Raw genomic sequence first — 18,617 nt, forward strand, 5'->3', positions numbered from 1 at the left:
GCCCTTTCTTTGCTATGGTTTGTTTTCCTTGTATTTTGTCATTTTTTTGTTTGTTTTTGAGAATTTTATACTCTGATATTGTTGTACGATAGGTTAGGCAGTAGTCACCACAATCAGTGCGATCGAAAAAGGGTTCAGCGTATGCGTGCGTAATTTCTCCACGTGCTATCCTGTTTTATACATTCCTTGTTTATAAATTCACTACTCCATAACTAAATATGTCAGATGTGATAGTTGCCGAAGTATTTTGCTCCATTCTGAACCTGAGAAGTGCAAGAATACTCACCTTAGCAAAGGGATTGTAATGCATGTGTACCATTCATTATGTGAAGGATATGGAAGGTTTGGATTGTCACGATTCTCAGCTGGCATGGGTACAAAAGAAATGTAATGAACATCTGCTGCTTACTTCCCAGAAATTGTCAAAGGATTATGTAAGTAGATAGGTGCATTTGATACTCTTTGGAGGCACTTTTATGGAGTAGTGAATATATAAACATAAAAATGCAATTTTCTCAAAACTAGTTTTTTTGCACAAAAGTAACTATAACTTCGTGTGTAAATAAGCAATTTTGATAATTCTTGTTGGAAAATGATCGTGATACTTATATCTAACAATATTAGTAAATTCATTCTTAACCTACTTGATATATATTTTTGACAATTTTTTAAAGTTGTGATTTTTTTTTTTTTTATATAATTTGCTGTAAGGCTGACTTTCTTTCTTTTTCACTTATAATTACGAGTATACTAGTTTAGGTACATCTGGATGTCTACTAACTGTACACCAAAGGAAATCATTATTCTCCTCATACTTTTGGAAAAATAAACGTATTTCAAAAATAACTCAAAATTGCAAGTAAATCGTCTGTTGTGTAAAAATTTCTTAATGGATTTCAATTAAATTTCTGTCACAGATGCATCCCATTTCCCTGCACATTGTGTTAAATTTCCATTGTCTTGCATAAAAAGATAAGGTTGGGAGGACCAGAAATGCATAATCCGATCGAGCAAATCACCGAAATGAGAGTCAACCCCCTTAAGATTATGAAAGCAGGTAAGGCACCTGGTCTGGATGGATGCCATGCAGAATGTCTAAAAAAAAAAGGAGGTACAGTGATGGTGGACTGGCTGGTGAGGTTATTTAATGTTTGCTGGAGAGAGGGTAGAGTGCCGGAGGACTGGAGGAGTGCCTGTATAGTTCCACTTTACAAGGGAAAAGGGGACAAGTGTGAATGTAGTAGTTTCAGAGGGATTAGCTTGTTAAGTGTAGTTAGGAAGGCTTATGGGAGGATCTTGATTGAGAGGATTAGGAAAGGAACAGAGGGAGTAATTGGTGAGGAACAGTGTGGATTTAGGACAGGTAGAGGTTGTGTAAATCAGATCTTTGTGGTAAGACATGTGAGAAAGCTATACGAAAGGGAAAGGATGTTTTTTGGGCTTTTATGGATCTGGAAAAGGCTTACGATAGGGTAGACAGAAAGGCACTGTGGGAGGTTATGCAGATATACGGGATAGGAGGAAAGCTTCTAGGAGCTGTCAAGAGTTTTTATGAGAGTAGTAGAGCTTGTGTCAGGATTAGAAATGGAGAGAGTGAGTGGTTCGAGGTAAAGGTGGGACTTCGTCAAGGATGCGTTATGTCACCCTGGCTGTTCAACTTATACATGGATGGGGTAGTGCGAGGTAAATGCAAGGGTAGTGGGTCAGGGATTGGATATGGTTAAAGAAAATGGAGAAAAGTGGGAGGTGAGCCTGCTGTTGTTTGCGGACGACACTGCGCTTGTGGCAGGATCGGAGGAGGGATTGAGGAAGTTGGTGACAGAGTTTGGGAGAGTATGTGATAGAAGAAAGCTAAAGATAAATGTGGGTAAAAGTAAGGTGATGAGATGTACAAGGGGTCAAAGTGGCAGTAGACTGGAAGTGAGCATTAAGGGAGAGCGACTGGAGGAAGTGGATAGTTTTAGATACTTGGGTGCAAATGTGGCAGGAAAAGGTGGAGTGAAGGTGGAGGTAGAATGTAGATTGAGAGAAGCGAGTAAATGCCTTAGTGGATTAAAGAGTGTAATGAGGAATAGACATTTGGGAATGGATGCTAAGAGGAGACTGTATGAAGGAGTGATTGTGCCAACAGCACTGTATGGGGCAGAAACATGGAACATAAGAGAGGAAGAGAGAAGGAGTTTAAATGTGTTTGAGATGAGGTGTTTGAGATGAGGTGTCTGAGAAGTATGATAGGGGTTACTAGGCTAGATAGAGTGAGAAATGAGGAGGTGAGGAGGAGAACGGGGGTGGAAAGGGAGTTGGGAGATAGGGTTGATGAAAGAGTATTAGGGTGGTTTGGACACATGGAAAGAATGAGTGAAGAAAGAATAATAAAAGAGGTATGGAAGGCAGATGTGGAGGGAGTGAACATGCGGGGACGTCCTAGGATGAGGTGGATGGATGGGGTGAAGGGGGCTTTGGGGAAGAGGGGAATGTCTGTTGAGGAAGGACGGGAGAGGACAGAAGACAGGGGTGAATGGAGTATGGTTGTATATGGATGATGTTGTGATGCATGAGGTGGAATGGGTGGGGGGATGGGGGTGAAGTAGTATGTGTGAGCAATATTTGACGCAGCCCGAAGGGATTTCTCCCCGTCTTCTCCTTTTGTGCATGGGGGGACGGAGAGGGGAGGTCGCCAATTTGATGAAGCGGCCTTGCTGTGGATGTGCTGTGTCTTGTGACACTGCTTCTGACCCAGGGCAGTGGACGGGGTGCAGGGATGACCCGTCATCTGGGAGGTGCTAAGATAAGAGGGAGGGTGGAGGGGTGTGGAGTGTATTCAGGGATGGAATGGGTGGGAATGATTTTACAAAGGATTACAAAGGTGGAGCATGCCGACAGGAGACCTTTTGGTCCATATCTAGATCGGATGTGAAAAAAAATCATAACAATAAAACAATAAATAAAAACCATAATAATGTAAATAACAAATAAAATACATAAATAAATGCATAGGTATAGTTAAATAATAAACAAGTAAATAGTAAATAATAATAAATTGACATATAACTAATAATAAATGAAAATCAGACAGACAAATGATAACAAAACAAAAACAAATAATATAAAATAAATTATAATCATTACAGCATCTTGCTTAGGTGTTTATCTAAATGATTCTTAAAGCTTCGAACTGAACTACATTGCACTGCCTCTGCAGGAAGTTTATTCCATTCATTAACCCCTTCCATACGGTGCCGCACACGTAGGCGTCATGGGGAGCGAGTGTATTCGCGAGGCTGCCATATCGGCGTCTTGATTATATTTATTGTAGTCGCCCCTCCATAATGACATTCTTTCTAATTCTTTTGTAATCGCATTTTCTATGGTTATCAAAATTCACGGGTGAAGAGAGAACGATCGATATAAGCGGTGACTATATTTTATGATGCGAGTATTATTACGACACGTCATACGGCTGGCATTGGCTGCTGCCACTGAGATGCAAGTCCATGACGCCTACGTGTGCGGCACCGTATGGAAGGGGTTAACTACACGGTTGGCAAAGTTGTTTCTTCCTACTTCTAAATTGAATCTATTTCCAGACAGTTTGAGACCATTGTTTCTTGTCTGATTCTCATTCAATGTGAAAATTTTGTCACTTTTGATGTTGTCAATTCCCTTTAAAATCTTAAAGACCTGTATCAAGTCACCTCTGAGTCTACGCTTTTTTAAGGAAAACAGATTCATATGTTTTAGTCGATTTTCGTATGATTTATTTTTGATATTTGGAATAAGTTTTGTGGATAGCCGTTGTACTTTTTCGTCTGTCAATGTCTTTAATGAGATTCGGTGACCATACGGAAACAGCATATTCCAAATGTGGACGATCTAACAATTTATATAGCTTGTTAATAAGTGATGGACTTTTGAAATCAAAAGATCGCGCAATCAGTCCTAGAATCTTATTTGCTTTCACAGAGCCTGAAATACACTGCTTGGATGATTTGAGGTTGTTACTGATAATTACGCCGAGATCTTTTTCACTATCCACTTTTGCTAACGAATTTCCAAATAACTTGTAATCGTACTTACTGTTATTTTTACCTATGTGCATTACCTTGCATTTACTTGTGTTAAATTTCATTAGCCACTTTTCAGACCATTGCTGTAATTTATCTAAATCTTCTTGAATATCTAATTGGTTTGAGTGATCATTTGCCACTCCGCACAGTTTTGTATCATCAGCAAATTTGGAAACAGTAGATTTTAGTCCATGGTCTATATCATTTATATATACTATGAATAGAAGTGGTCCAAGAACGGAACCCTGAGGAACTCCACTTGTAACATTTTTCCATCTAGAAGTTTTTCCATTTAAAACAACTCTCTGTTTTTGACCATTCAACCAATTACTAGTCCAACCTAATAGGCTACCACTTATTCCATGTAAAGCTAATTTAGTAAGTAGTCTTTCGTGTGGGACGGTATCAAAAGCTTTTGCAAAGTCTAGATATATTAAATCTATATTGTTTCTTTTGTCATAATTAAAGATAACTGTGTTGTAGAATTCGAGTAAGTTAGTCATGCAAGAACATTTCCGTCTGAAACCATGCTGGCTATCATTTATCAAACGGTTACTTTCTAAATGATGTTCGATAGCATCTCTGATGATAGTTTCCATTATTTTTCCTACGATTGAAGTCAAACTTATAGGCCTATAGTTATTTGGCTTCTTTTTGTCACCTTTTTTGAATATGGGAGTAACGTTAGCTAGCTTCCATTCTCTTGGGACACCTCTGGATATAATGGATTTCTTGAAAATAATTTCTAATGGAACAACAATCTCATTTTTCATTTCCTTTAAGATTCTTGGATGCCAACCATCAGGCCCTGGTGTTTTATTAACTGAGTTTATCTATACACCTTTTAATTTTTCTTTTGTTATATTTACCGTAGTGAGTAAGTTTACCCTAGACTTTTCACAGGTTTCAGTTTGGAATTCACTTTGAGGTGTTTCGTTTACGAATACCGAGCTAAAATAATTGTTTAAGATATTACACATTCCTTCATTTGAATATTCAAGTTGACCGTCAGCAGATAACAGTGGACCAATGTGATTCCTAACAACCTTTTTATCTCTAATGTAACTATAGAATTCTTTGGGATTCTCTTTGGATTTATCAGCGATGTTCATTTTGTATTGTCGTTTTCTTTTTCTTATTGTCTTTTTTAAATCTCTGTGTTGATACATAACTTTCATAGTCATTAGATGCACCCGAGCACTTATATTTCTTATAAGCCTGTCTCTTTTTAGCAATACTTTTTTCAGTTTCTTTGTCGAGCCACTTTGGGCGAGCCTGATTTGGGGGACGTCTGTCCTTAAATGGAATGTAAGTTTGAATCATCTTAGTGAGCGTATTTTGAAATATTTCTCACATCTGTACTACAGGTCTTTCGTTTAATTTTGGCTCCCAATCTGTAAGCTGAAGCTCCTGACATAGTCCTATGAACTGAGCTTTACTGAAATCGGGTATTTTAGAAACACAAGTATCTATTCTAAAATTGTTTAGGAGTTTGAATCTAACTAAGTTGTGATCGCTATTTGCTACCTCCCTTGTAAGGGGGAAAAAGTCTTGGTATATGTATGTAGAAAGAATCCAGAGAGCAGTCACAAAAATGGCACCTGCACTTGCAAATTGTCATATGAGGAGAAATTGGCTAAACTGGAGTTACCGACTCTGGAGCAAAGAGGAGAGAGAGGTGACCTACTGACCATCTACAGAATCATGAAGGGCACAGAGATACTCGATAGAGAGGACTTGTTAAACTGGGACAAGAGAAGCACAAGAGGACAAGGAAAGAAAATAAAAAAACATAGCTACAGAAGAGATCTGAAGAAAAACAGTTTTCCACATAGAGTGGTAGACACTTGGAACAAACTGGACAATGAAATAGTGTATGCAAAAACCATTCATGAGTTTAAGAGGAAACTAGACACTGCGAGATACAAAGGCGGGACAGCACAAGCGTAGCTCCCCTTCCCGCAAGATACATACATACATATACCAAGGCTCCCCTTACAAGGGAGGTAGCCAAAAAGGAAAAGGCATAAAATCATTCACACCCATTCCATCCCTGAATACACTCCACACCCCTCCACTCTCCCTCTTCTCTTAGCACCTCCCGGATGACGGGTCATCACTGCACCTTGTCCACTGCCCTGGGTCAGAACCAGTGTCGCAAGACACAGCACATCCACAGCAAGGCCGCTTCATTAAATCGGCGACCCCCCCTCTCCGTACCCCCATGCATAAAAGGAGAAGACGGTGAGAAATCCCTTCGGGCTGCGTCAAATTTTGCTCACACATACTACCTCACCCATCCCCCCGCCCATTCCACCTCATGCATCACGACAAAATACAACTAGGTAAAGGCAAGGAGACAGGACCCCATGAACACAGCATGTATTACAATTAGATAAAAATCTACGAAAATACACACCAAAAACCCTTTCCCCTTTAAAAGCATAAAAATAAATAAATAAATAAATGAAAATTTTATACCCAATCAATGATTTCCATGCATTAACATGGTAACCATTGGACTATAGTTACACATGTACCAACATACCTAGAACAGAAGAGCTGACCACAATTTCTACAGTGATGCCTTCGTTCATAGATACTAAACTTGACCTGGCAGCCTGAGCATGTATCTCCTCCTTCATCCCGAACCCAATGGTCAGCTACTACTCGACCTGGTTGATCAGGCACACTCCAAGTATAGACTCGACCTCTTGCATCACCCACCAAAACTGTGCGATGATCCCTAGAAAATGAAATAAAAACATATCATATAATGATAATGACAACAAACTATTTGATTAATAAACTGGGCTCTGGAATTGACTGCGGTCATACATAGATCCAATTATTTATTCAAATCTAACTATCTTCAAAGATATTTCATACATTATGCTATTTCTTTTAAGTTACCCCCAGCTTTGATAGTATGGACTAATTAATTGACTTTGCTACTCACTTCGACACAGCAAGTGCAGTGACAGAGGCAGGTTCTGTATTGTCTTTCCGGTCATAGGCTGTGTGCATTGTTAGTTTACTGCGGAAAACAAGTTGGCATGCCCACTTCATTCCTGCAGAAAGAATTTTTTTTTCTAATGCAAATTTCCACAAATAACTAGTTTAAAGGATTTTCCTATTTAACAACAGTTTCTTGTCACCTCAATAATTCAGTGGAGGAGGAGGAGGAGACAGGAGGAGACAGGAGGAGGAGATATGAGGAGGAGGAGGAGGAGGAGACAGGAGGAGGAGGAGACAGGAGGAGGAGGAGACAGGAGGAGGAGGAGTAGGGGGAGGAGACAGGAGGAGAAGGAGGAGGAGGAGGAGAAGGAGGAGACAGGAGGAGGAGGAGAAGGAGGAGACAGGAGAAGGAGGAGGAGGAGAAGGAGGAGGAGGAGATGGAGGAGGAGGAGGAGGAGGAGAACAACAAGAACTGTTCCTTTGATTTTCAACAATTGAAAACCTAAAGCCCATCATGGGCATCTAGTGTCTGTTGCCAACTCTGGTGGAGGTGTTTTCAAGCTAGTCTGAACAATAAGCTGATGGATGGTTTCCCTTCAGATATGCCATATCTTTGGGAGCCCATCCTCCTTCAATTACCTTGAAGTCACCACTTGTAGGTGCACCCCTTAGACACATTCCTATATCTATTAAGTCTACATTCTATTTATGACATGAATAACTTAAAAAACATTTTAATTTTACCTGGCATGAGAGGATTCTTAGGAGTTTTACTCTTGATGGATTCTGAGGAATCCTGACTTCGTGCCTCATGTACTTCATTGTCGGATATAAGAACAAAAGTGTCGGCATCAACAAGATTAGTTTCACTCTTGCTGGACTGCAGTCGGGCATCTAAACCCATTACATCCCCAGCAGATCCCTCTATGGTACTTGTTGTACGTGCCACTCCTGAAACAAAGACACTCAAATATAAACAACACTATATGTTTCCTTAACCCATAGATTACAACAGGCAGCCTGAGCTGTTCTGAGTATGAATGTGACATATGGCCTAAGTTGTTCCAAATGTGACTAACATTTGGCCTGCGTTGTGGGGATAGGATGCCAATGTGTATGATCAATTTTCCTATGTCACCACAGGAAAAATTAGTGGCCACAACTGTCAAAAGGAATCCTCTATTGAGCATGTTGACAGCGATTTCCTAAATATACACATCCTAATCATACTACATATAAACAATGAAGAAATCAAACACACACACAATGTGCAGTAAAGCTTACACAAACACATCAAACAAATTACACTAATACAAGAAACAAAATTTATTATAAAATATATCATAAGCATTCAGACTGCAGTACAATCAGAAAAGACAAAACAAGTCATAAAGGTGAACTCATAACGCCTATACAGAAAAGCATACCATTCTCCAACAAAAACAAATCATACATAGACACTACAGTAGAAATAATCACCATACAAATATATACTTACATAAACCAAAAGGTTCTTTCTTCCTCATAAGGGGATGGTCTAGCCAAGACATACATCCACCCTTCACCCATCCCACACCTTATGTTGTTCCTTTATCTTGGTTCCTTGTGAATGAAGGGTCATCCCTGTCTTCTGCCTACCGCCCAGGTCAGATGCAATGCAGCAAGCCAGCACCTCCTCTTCCTTATGACATTTTTTATTATCCCAAGACAGTTACCTGCTTCCCTTACACTATGATTCATCTCCACCCCAACTCCCCCATTTCCTGCTACATATAACCCTAACTACTTAAAGCTCTCTATTTCCCATCTATCTATCTATATACCAAGGGCTTTTTCCCCCTTACAAGTGAGGTAGCTACCTTGCTTCTACTTTCCATACAAATGCAAATAAATAAAACAACATAAATCACAAACATCTCCATAACACCTACCACATCAAAATCACAAGGATACACACCCCAACTCCAATCATTCTATGACAACCATCACACAGAAGACATTGAACACTTTATCCTACAATGCCCAACACCATCCCTAGATAGCAACAAAATATTTCTTCATGAGTGACTTTTGGGCCCATGTGTTGGCTGTAACTGGTTACTTGGGAGCTGTGGGTCTCTTGCAAGAGAGATATGAAGCAACGGATTAAGCGACTGATACCAATGGCCGTCTCCATTATATGGGGGATGAACAAGAAGAGCACCCATACCAAATTACCCACTCATCCACCTCTCCTATCTCAAGTTTTTTTTTTTTTACAATGTTTATTCACTCAATCACACTCTTACTTCAAAAATTTCTCTTAACCCTTCAGAGGGGAAGTTAATGAAGTTAATTACTGCCTCACCACCTCTTGGTGCCTCCACTATTCACTACTATGGCCACTGGTACATATATAATAATAAAACTGGACAAAAAGCAAAGCATTGCAATGCACATAACTGCATAACAACATAAAATTACATACAGGTCATCATGCACACAATATGTAATCAAACAACATTTGGTAAGTCTATGACAATGAATATCATATATTAAAACAATTTTACCTGCACTTACACAGTACCTCTAAATTCTACATTACTGCTAGAATTAAGATGACACTTTACCAAGAGGGTAGTTGGATGACCTGCGCAGCACCATGTCATCTTGGGCCTCCATTGACTGCGACTGTTCCAAGCTCTGACCTGAGCTGCATGAACCCTGAAGGGCTGGCTGACGATGTAATGCACGCTTCTCTTTGAAAAGCTGTAAACCAAAACACAAGTAAAATAATGCAATTAACCTGTTTGGAATATTACATAGAAGGGGATTCAAAACAGCAATCTAAACTACATACATATACCAAAGGCATTTTCCCCCTTACAAGGGAGGTGGCCAAAAAGAAAAAGGCATAAAAACCATTCCCTCCCATTCCATCCCTAATACAATACACTCCCCTCCACTCTCCCTCTTATCTTGGCACCTCCTGGATGACGGGTCATCCCTGCATCTTGTCCACTGCCCTGGGTCAGAGGCAGTGTCGCAAGACACAGCACATCCACAGCAAGGTCGCTTCATTAAATCGGCGACCCCCCCCTCTGTCCCCTCATGCAGAAAAGGAGAAGACGGGGAGAAATCCCTTTGGGCTGCATCAAATTTGTCTCTCACATACTACCTCACCCCCCATCCCCCCACCCATTCCACCTCATGCATCACATCATCATCCATATACAACCATTCTCCATTCCCCGTCTTCTGTCCTCTCTCGTCCTTCCTCAACAGACATTCCCCTCTTCCCTAAAGCCCTTTTCACCCCATCCATCCTTCTCATTCTAGGTCACCCCCTCATGTTCACTTCCTCCACATCTGCCTTCCATACCTCTTTTACTAGTCTTTCTTCACTCACTCTTTCCATGTGTCCAAACCATCCTAATACTCTTTCATCCACCCTATCTTCCAACTCCCTTACCACCCCTGTTCTCCTCCTCACCTCCTCATTTCTCACTCTATCCAGCCTAGTAACCCCTAATATACTTTTCAGACACCTCATATCGAATGGGAGGAGAGAGAGAGATAGAAGTATCAAGAAATAAAATAATGAAACACTTGAGTAACCTTGACGTCAGAAAATCGCATGGACTGGATGAAATGGCAAACTGGATTTTGAAAGAATGCAGGAATGAACTAACAGACAAAATACTTAGCCTAATAATTCATTGAAAGAGGGAAAAGTTCCAGAAGATTGGAAAAGAGCAAATATAGTACCTATATATAAAGGGGGAAACAAAGAAGACCCTACTAACTATAGACTGGTCTCTCTTACAAGTACGATAGCTAAAATTTGTGAAAGAATTATCAAAACTAGATGGGTAAGGCATTTGGAAAAAAACGTTCTAAATCCAAGATAATTTGGATTTAGAAAAGGACGATCATGTGTCACAAACTTAACGTGTTTCTATTCAAAGCTAATAGATATAATACAAGAAAGAGATGGATAGGCTGATTGTGCATTTCTAGACCTGAAAAAAGCTCTTGATATGGTGCCACATAAGAAGTTGCTTGAGAAATTAGAAACTGCAGGAGGAATACAAAACAAACTACTGAAGTGGATGGAAGACTTCTTGCATGAAAGAAAAATGAGAGTGGTGATAAGAGACAAACTCCAATTGGGATGAAGTGATAAGTTTTGGCCCCAATAATGTTTGCTATATATACTAATGATATGGAAGAAGGAATTGAAAGTTATATGAGCTTCTCTGCGGATGATGCAAAATTGTTGAAAAAAGTGAAAACTGAAGAAGATTGTGAGTTGCTAAAGAGTGATCTCAATAAAGTATGGGAATGGAGTAGGAAGTGGGAGATGGAATTCAATATCAAGAAGTGTAGTATAATGGAATTTGGAATTAGCAAAAGAAGAATAGTGGGATAATATAAATTGGGAGAAGAAGGAATAAAAAAAAGTAGTAAATGAGAAGGACCTGTTAGTCATTATTATGAATAATATGTCACCTGAGAAGCATATAAACAAAATTTTTGGAGAAACCTATAAATTAATAAGAACAATCAAAGTGGCTTTTACATACCTGGATGAAGAAATGGTGAAGAAAATACTAGTTACTTTGATAAGACCAAGACTGGAATATGCAGAGACGATGTGGTCACCAAGTACAAAAAGATGTATAACAAAACTTGAAAGAATACAAAGAGCAATTACAAAACTAGCACCAACACACTCAGAACTATCATATGAAGAGAGACTAACAAAACTTGAACTACAGACATTAGAACAAAGAAGAGAGAGAGGAGACTTGATAACTATTTATAGAATCATGAAAGGCATAGAAACTGATTCCAAATATCAAAAATAAATCATACGAAAATCGACTAAAACATATGAATCTGTTTTCCCTAAAAAAGCGTAGACTCAGAGGTGACTTGATACAGGTCTTTGAAATTCTACAGGGAATTGACATCATCAAAAGTGAAATAATTTTCACACTGAATGAGAATCCGTCAAGAAACAATGGTCTCAAACTGTTCGGAAATAGATTAAATTTGGAAGTGGGTAGAAACAACTTCGCCAACCGTGTAGTTAATGAATGGAATAAACTTCCTACAGAGGCAGTGCAATGTAGTTCAGTTCGAAGCTTTAAAAATCATTTAGATAAACACCTAAGCAAGATGCTGTAGTGATTATCATTTATTTTATATTGTTTTTGTTTTGTTATCATTTGTCTGTTTGATTCTCATTAATTATTAGTTACATGTCAATTTATCATTATTTACTATTTATTTGTTTGCATGAGGGGGAGTGGGTGGGGGATGGGGAGTGAGGAAGTATGTATGGAGAAAAAAAAAAAAATTGATGCAGCCTGAAGGGATTTTCTCCCCGTCTTCTCCTTTTCTGCATGAGGGGACGGAGAGGGGGGGTCGCCAAATTTAGGAAGCGGCCTTGCTGTGGATGTGCTGTGTCTTGCGACACTGCTTCTGACCCAGGGCAATGGACAGGATTCAGGGATGACCCATCATCCAGGAAGTGCCAAGATAGGAGGGAGGGAGGAGGGTGGAGGGGAGTGGAATATATGGGAAATTAAATGGGTGGGAGTGATTTCTATGCCTTTTTCTTTTTGGCTACCCCCCGTGTAAGGGGGAAAAAGCCTTTGGTATATGTATGTATGTATGTACTCCTTTATTATTTAACTATACCTATGCATTTATTTATGTATTTTATTTGTTATTTACATTATTATAGTTTTTATCTATTCATTTATTATTATTTTGATTTTTTTCGCATCCGACCTAGATATGGACCAAAAGGTCTCCTGTCGGTATGCTCCGCCTTTGTAATCCTTTGAGAGGATCTAATAAAATGGGACAGTAGAAATACAAGACACAGAAAGAAAATCAAGAAAGACAGTTATAGAAGGGACCTGAAAAAGAACAGCTTTCCCCACAGAGTAATAGACATCTGGAACAAGTTGGATGAAGAAGTGGTGTGTACAAAAACAATTCATGAATTTAAAAACAGTTTAGATAAATGAGATATGAAGACGGGCATAGCTCCCCTTCCCGTAAAATACAACTAGGTAAATACATTCAAACTCCTCTCTTGCTCTCTTATGTTCCATGTTTGTGCCCCATACAGTGCTGTTGGCACAATCACTCCTTCATATAATCTCCTTTTAGTACCCGTTCCCAAATGTCTATTTCTCATTACACTTTTTAATCCACCAAGGCATTTACTCGCTTCTCTCAATCTACATTCTACCTCCACCTCCACTCCTCCCTTTCCTGCCACATTCGCACCCAAGTATCTAAAAATATCCACTTCTTCCAGTCTCTCTCCCTTAATGCTCACTTCCAGTCTGCTGCCACTTTCACCCCTTGTACATCTCATCACCTTACTTTTACCCATATTTATCTTGAACTTTCTTCATTCACACACTCTCCCAAACTCCTCAATCCCTCCTCTGATCCTGCTACAAGCGCAGTGTCATCCACAAACAACAACAAATCTAAACTAAATACAGAAAATAATCTATGATAGAGGTTATGAAATTCTCTCAGTTATGGAGTGATATTATACTATGTTAGTTCAGTTATGTGGTGATTTTTTGCTACATTAGTTCAGTCATGTGACTTCTTCACCCTTGTAATGAGGAAGAAGCCCTTGATAAGGCAGATGTGGTGATGCAATTTGGTAAGCTATTGTTACTGGTTTGCCTATAAAATTATTGTTAGTGAAAAATTGGTACTGAAGGAGAGACACTAGGGAAAAGGAGGAAAAGAAAGTATAAAAAACTTGAAAGTGACTCAAGTTAATGTATTAGATGACTGAATATCAGCTAGGTTAGGAATGAATACTCATCTGCAGGACAATGAGACTAAGCTAAATAAAAATATGGATATCCAAGTGGGATTTGGAAAATGCAATTTGGGGAGAACTGGGGAGAATGGTTGTGAATGGACAATAAATTGACATGGCCCAAAGGGATTTCTCCTCATAGAAAATGACAGTATCTGGAATGTGCCCAAGATCTCTCTATTAACTTCAACTGCATTTCTCACAACCAACAGCTGCTCCCTTCCTCCTACCACTTTCAGCCATTTACACATATACAGTACCACACCAATACAATGCAGACATTCCAATTTTTTCTTCCCAGAGATCTGTAGGAGGGTCCAAAAACTGTTGTCAGTCACTGTGGGGCTGTGGACTTTCCACTTAGCAAAACACAAGGCAACATTTTCATTGTTCTGGGTCACTACACTGTCTGCTGTTGTTGTCGATGTCTGTCGCTATGATCTTTTTTTGGTAGCATGGGTCAGGGAGTTTTATCAAATACCTTATGTATGTTTATTGCTACTATGACCATTCTTTTTAGTGGTACTTTCTTGTTAAATCCCACATCTGATGTATGATGTTTGTGAGAAGTATGCTGGTTCTTGAATCCACATTGCTTTGGGGAGGTTGATGGATAAGTAAAGTTTCTGTTTGAGAATAGTCTTTCTATCAACTTGAATATAATGAATAGTCTGCAGGGTGCTAGGCTTTCTAATTTTTTTTTTTTTCACATTTCAGGAATAGATTAGGAAATAAGAGGCTATGATATTGTGGTCCTCTTTAAGGCAATAGCAATCACATTCTACAAAACTAATTCCTGAGTTAGATGAGATATACAGAAAATGAATAGAAGGTCTGGTGACCCAACTACATACCTGTTTTGATAGTTCCTCCTCATCCCCCTGATCAGCTCCTGTGGAAGCATCCTGTGGCACAACTGTGTACGTTTCTAAATCGACCACTCCTTCTTCATCTTCACCACTGCCATCACCTTCGCTTTCTCCTTCTTCTGATAAGCTGCTCTCACTGACACTTTTTGCAAGTAAACCTAGGGAGAAAACAAGATGAAATAAAAACACAGGCTTCAGCTCAAGCAGAAATAACAAATGGAGTTTTCCAATCAGTTGCTACAAAGGAGACCAATATTTTAGAGGATTGAGGGGTGAGCATTAATTTGGGTTTAGAAAAATACATATAAAAGTGAGGGAACTGCTAAATTTTTTGGGATCACTGGATCCGAGGAAAGTTTCAGGACCTGACAAGATCTAAAACTTAAAAACTGTAGGGAACAACGTGTGGACAAGATTCATATTTTCAATGAGTGTTCATTAAAAAGAAGAAAAACCACCACAGGACTGAAAAAGGACTAACATGGTACCAATTCATAAAGGTGGAAGTAAGGAAATATTGAATTACAGGCCATGACAAGTGACCACTACAATATTGAAATTATGTGGAAGTATTGTGAAAGTTCATTGGGTCACATATTTGAAGAGATGAACATTTTAACAGATATTCTGTCTAGCTTTATTATTTGTACATTTTAATCACTTTACTTTTGTCTACATTCATGCTTAATTTTCTTCTCTTAAATACTCTTCCAAATTCAATTATTAACTGACTCAGTTCCCCTCAGAATCAGTCACAAGTGTGGCTGCATCTGCAATAACAATTAGTTCACTTCCTATGTATTTTTATTCTCATCCACAAATTTTAAACCTTTACCTAACACTCTTGCACATACCACAAAGTATGGTCCCAGAGTATGCAACAATTAGCATAATGAAAGGAAAAATGTGTCTACCTTGTGGGAAGTCATCCACTGCAGACATTTTTCGTGCAATAGCTACTGCAGTGCTCTCTGAACGACTTGCATTTGGGGACTCTAGATCTCTACCACAATCAGTATCATCATTGTCATTAGAAGACTCCTTATCCTCAGCTGGTACCTGTACATACTCAACACTCCACATCTGCAAGTACAAATGGGCAAAAATATATAAAATCAGGTATTGAGTAAAAGAATGAGTGAGGAAAGACTAACAAAAAGTGTGGAAAGTAGAAGTGGATAGTGTGACCTTTAGAGGAAGATCAAAGATGAGATGGGTAGATGGGGCTAAAGGGGCACTGGATACATGAGAAATGTTTGTAGCATAGAAAAGAGGGCACAAGATAGTAGTGAATGGAGAGTGATCATAATTGGATGACGAAATGACATGGCCCAAAGGGATGTTCTTGTATGCTCTGTAACTAATTCTTTTGAGTGGATGAGGGAGGGGGGTGTCACTACATAATGAAACAATGGGGATAAATCAGCTCCAGCTGTTGGGCCCTACTTCGGAAGCACTGTGTCTCATGTTCTGCCTTTAACTCCAGCAATGTGGTGTGGTATGGGACAAAGATGAACCTTCATCCATAAGGCATTAAGCTGAGATGCAAGTATGTTTTAACTTCCCCACCATTCCCTCTTTTTAAGGGGGAAAATCTCTTTTGTATGTACACATGTACTGAATAAAACTACCAGGTCTGTATTCATGAGGCTTTTCCCCTGCCATCTTGTTTAGTATTCAGACAACATAAATTTCTCCCTACCATTCCCATTTGGCTTCTACATCATGACAGGAACCACTTATGTAAAAAGTAAAGTTAATAAAGTGCCTGGCAGCAGACATTCTCACAATGCAGATACTCAAACAAAACTTAGAGGTTTAGGAGTAGTCCCATTATCATAACTACTATATCAATTTGTTCAATGGCATAATTTCACATATACTAGCTACTACCAAGGATTCATGATATACCCCTAATGATATCTCCCAGCAAATTATATCCTACACACCTAAATTCTTGTTCACATCAATATTACACAACACCAGACTGACCCCCTTTACACATGAACAATTGGTCATTCCAGCATAATACTTAAAACAAAAGTTGAAGCATCTACATATTATAAAAAAATAGTCTTACCCGAACTACTCCATCTGAGGATCCAGTCATAATGACATTGGAAGCATCCCACTCATACATGGTGGAGAATGTAATGCACAAGATCTGTTGCATAGGAGAATGAGCACCCAGTGCTGTATTAACTGATGCAATGGGCAAACCATTGATTGTCCAAACATGAAGCCAAGTGCCAGCACAGGTTGCAATATCTCCCTGTTGAAGAATGCAAAGATTAATAAACTCTATATTAGAAGAGAGCATCATTATACCTTCATCTCCAAGTGTAAGAAATTTTACAATTACTGGAAAGAAATTTAAATTAAAAGTAGGCATACCTATTCATACATTTGTACAGACCCATTCAAATAAACACAACAAAAAATGTAGCGTGGCTAAGGATAAAAGAGATAAAGCTTGGAAGAAATGGAAAAACAGCCAAGAAAACAAGCAAATGGCTAATGTACATAAAACTAAGAAATGATTATGTAAAAATATGCAGAGATGAAAAGAGAAACTATGAAAAAAAATAATAGAAAAATGCAAGGAACCCAAACTATTTTACAGGTATGTAATTGGCAAACTGAAGAATAAACAATAGAAAAGCTGCACCAAGGTAAATAAGAATACAGATGCTCCTCTACTTACGTTCATTCGTTTTATGTTTTTTCGATTTTACGTTTGAACTGACTGTAAAAAAGAAATTGTAAAAAAAAAAAAAAATTGAGTGAATTTTTTAGTTTAGCGCGCTCTCCGTAGTTCAAACGATACTTGCGCATGATGCTGCGTCCATTGTTTACATTTTACAAACGACAAACTGAACATGCCTTGCCTCATCCTCCTCTGCCTCCTCCTCCACCATCTCAATTTATGTTGCTTGAATTTAATTTATTTGAAATTAATGTTATTATTTTATAATGTTGTGTATAATTAATGATTTAGGGGTGTTTTATAAGATACGGTAATAGAATTTACGGATGTATAGTATAGTAACAACTTACGTTCATTTTCAACTAACGTTCGGCCGTTCGGAACGTAACTAAAACGTAAGTTGAGGAGCGTCTGTATACAGAAGAACTGGAAATGGCTGAAATTATGAACCACTTCAAATCAGTATTCACAATAGAAAACTCGCCTAACTGTGAGGAAATAGAGAGATATCCCCCTCAATGAAAGAAATAATTGTAACACAAAAGGAAATCAGCGACTAAATCAAAACCCTTGATGTCAGAAAATCACATGGTCCAGACAGAATTGCAAATTGGATACTGAAAGAATGCATGGAAGAATTAACAGATAAAATATACATTATAATCAAATTCTCATTTCAAGAAGGAAAAGTGCCACAGGACTGGAAGAATGCAAACACTGTACCAATTTATAAGGGTGGAAACAAGGAAGATCCATCAAATTACAGACCAGTCTTCCCTGACAAGCACAGTAGCAAAAATTTGTGAAAAGGTCGTCAAAAATAGATGGGTTAAACATTTGGAAGAAAAGACTACACTGAATCCAAATCAATTTGGATTCAGACAAGGAAGATCATGTACAACAAACTTGATCTGCTTCTACTCGAGATTAATAGATATAATACAAGGGAGAGATGGTTTGGCAGACCGTGCCTTTCTGGACCTACAAACGGCATTTGATAAGGTACCACACAAGAAACTAATAAGGAAAATAGAGTCAATAGGTGGCATCAGAGGAAAATTATTGGAATGGATGAAAGGCTTCCTGACTGGGAGGGAAATGAGAGTAGTAATTAGAGATAAATTCTCAAATTGGGAAGAAATGATAAGTGTTATATGAATTTCTTTGCA

At 38.7% G+C, this 18,617-nt stretch overlaps 1 protein-coding gene across 5 annotated transcripts in view; it reads right to left on the minus strand.

Moving 5' to 3' along the window:
- bchs (WD repeat and FYVE domain containing 3 bchs) overlaps positions 1-18,617 on the minus strand; it is a 404,566-nt gene that overhangs the window by 6,336 nt on the left and 379,613 nt on the right. For 4 of the 5 annotated variants that reach the window (XM_076187465.1, XM_076187467.1, XM_076187464.1 and 1 more), the window contains exons 56-63: positions 16,822-17,013; positions 15,656-15,824; positions 14,727-14,899; positions 14,354-14,467; positions 9,635-9,773; positions 7,770-7,976; positions 7,027-7,138; positions 6,616-6,813 (exon numbers count right to left, since the gene is read on the minus strand). In XM_076187465.1, the coding sequence (XP_076043580.1) occupies positions 6,616-6,813; positions 7,027-7,138; positions 7,770-7,976; positions 9,635-9,773; positions 14,354-14,467; positions 14,727-14,899; positions 15,656-15,824; positions 16,822-17,013 (1,304 nt within the window). The remainder of the gene's footprint in view (positions 1-6,615; positions 6,814-7,026; positions 7,139-7,769; positions 7,977-9,634; positions 9,774-14,353; positions 14,468-14,726; positions 14,900-15,655; positions 15,825-16,821; positions 17,014-18,617) is intronic. The other variant, XM_076187468.1, reaches the window with a different exon arrangement.

The sequence above is a fragment of the Oratosquilla oratoria genome, chromosome 6 (assembly GCF_046742065.1).
Source record: "Oratosquilla oratoria isolate Oo_2021 chromosome 6, ASM4674206v1, whole genome shotgun sequence".
Taxonomy (NCBI): Eukaryota; Metazoa; Arthropoda; class Malacostraca; order Stomatopoda; family Squillidae; genus Oratosquilla; species Oratosquilla oratoria.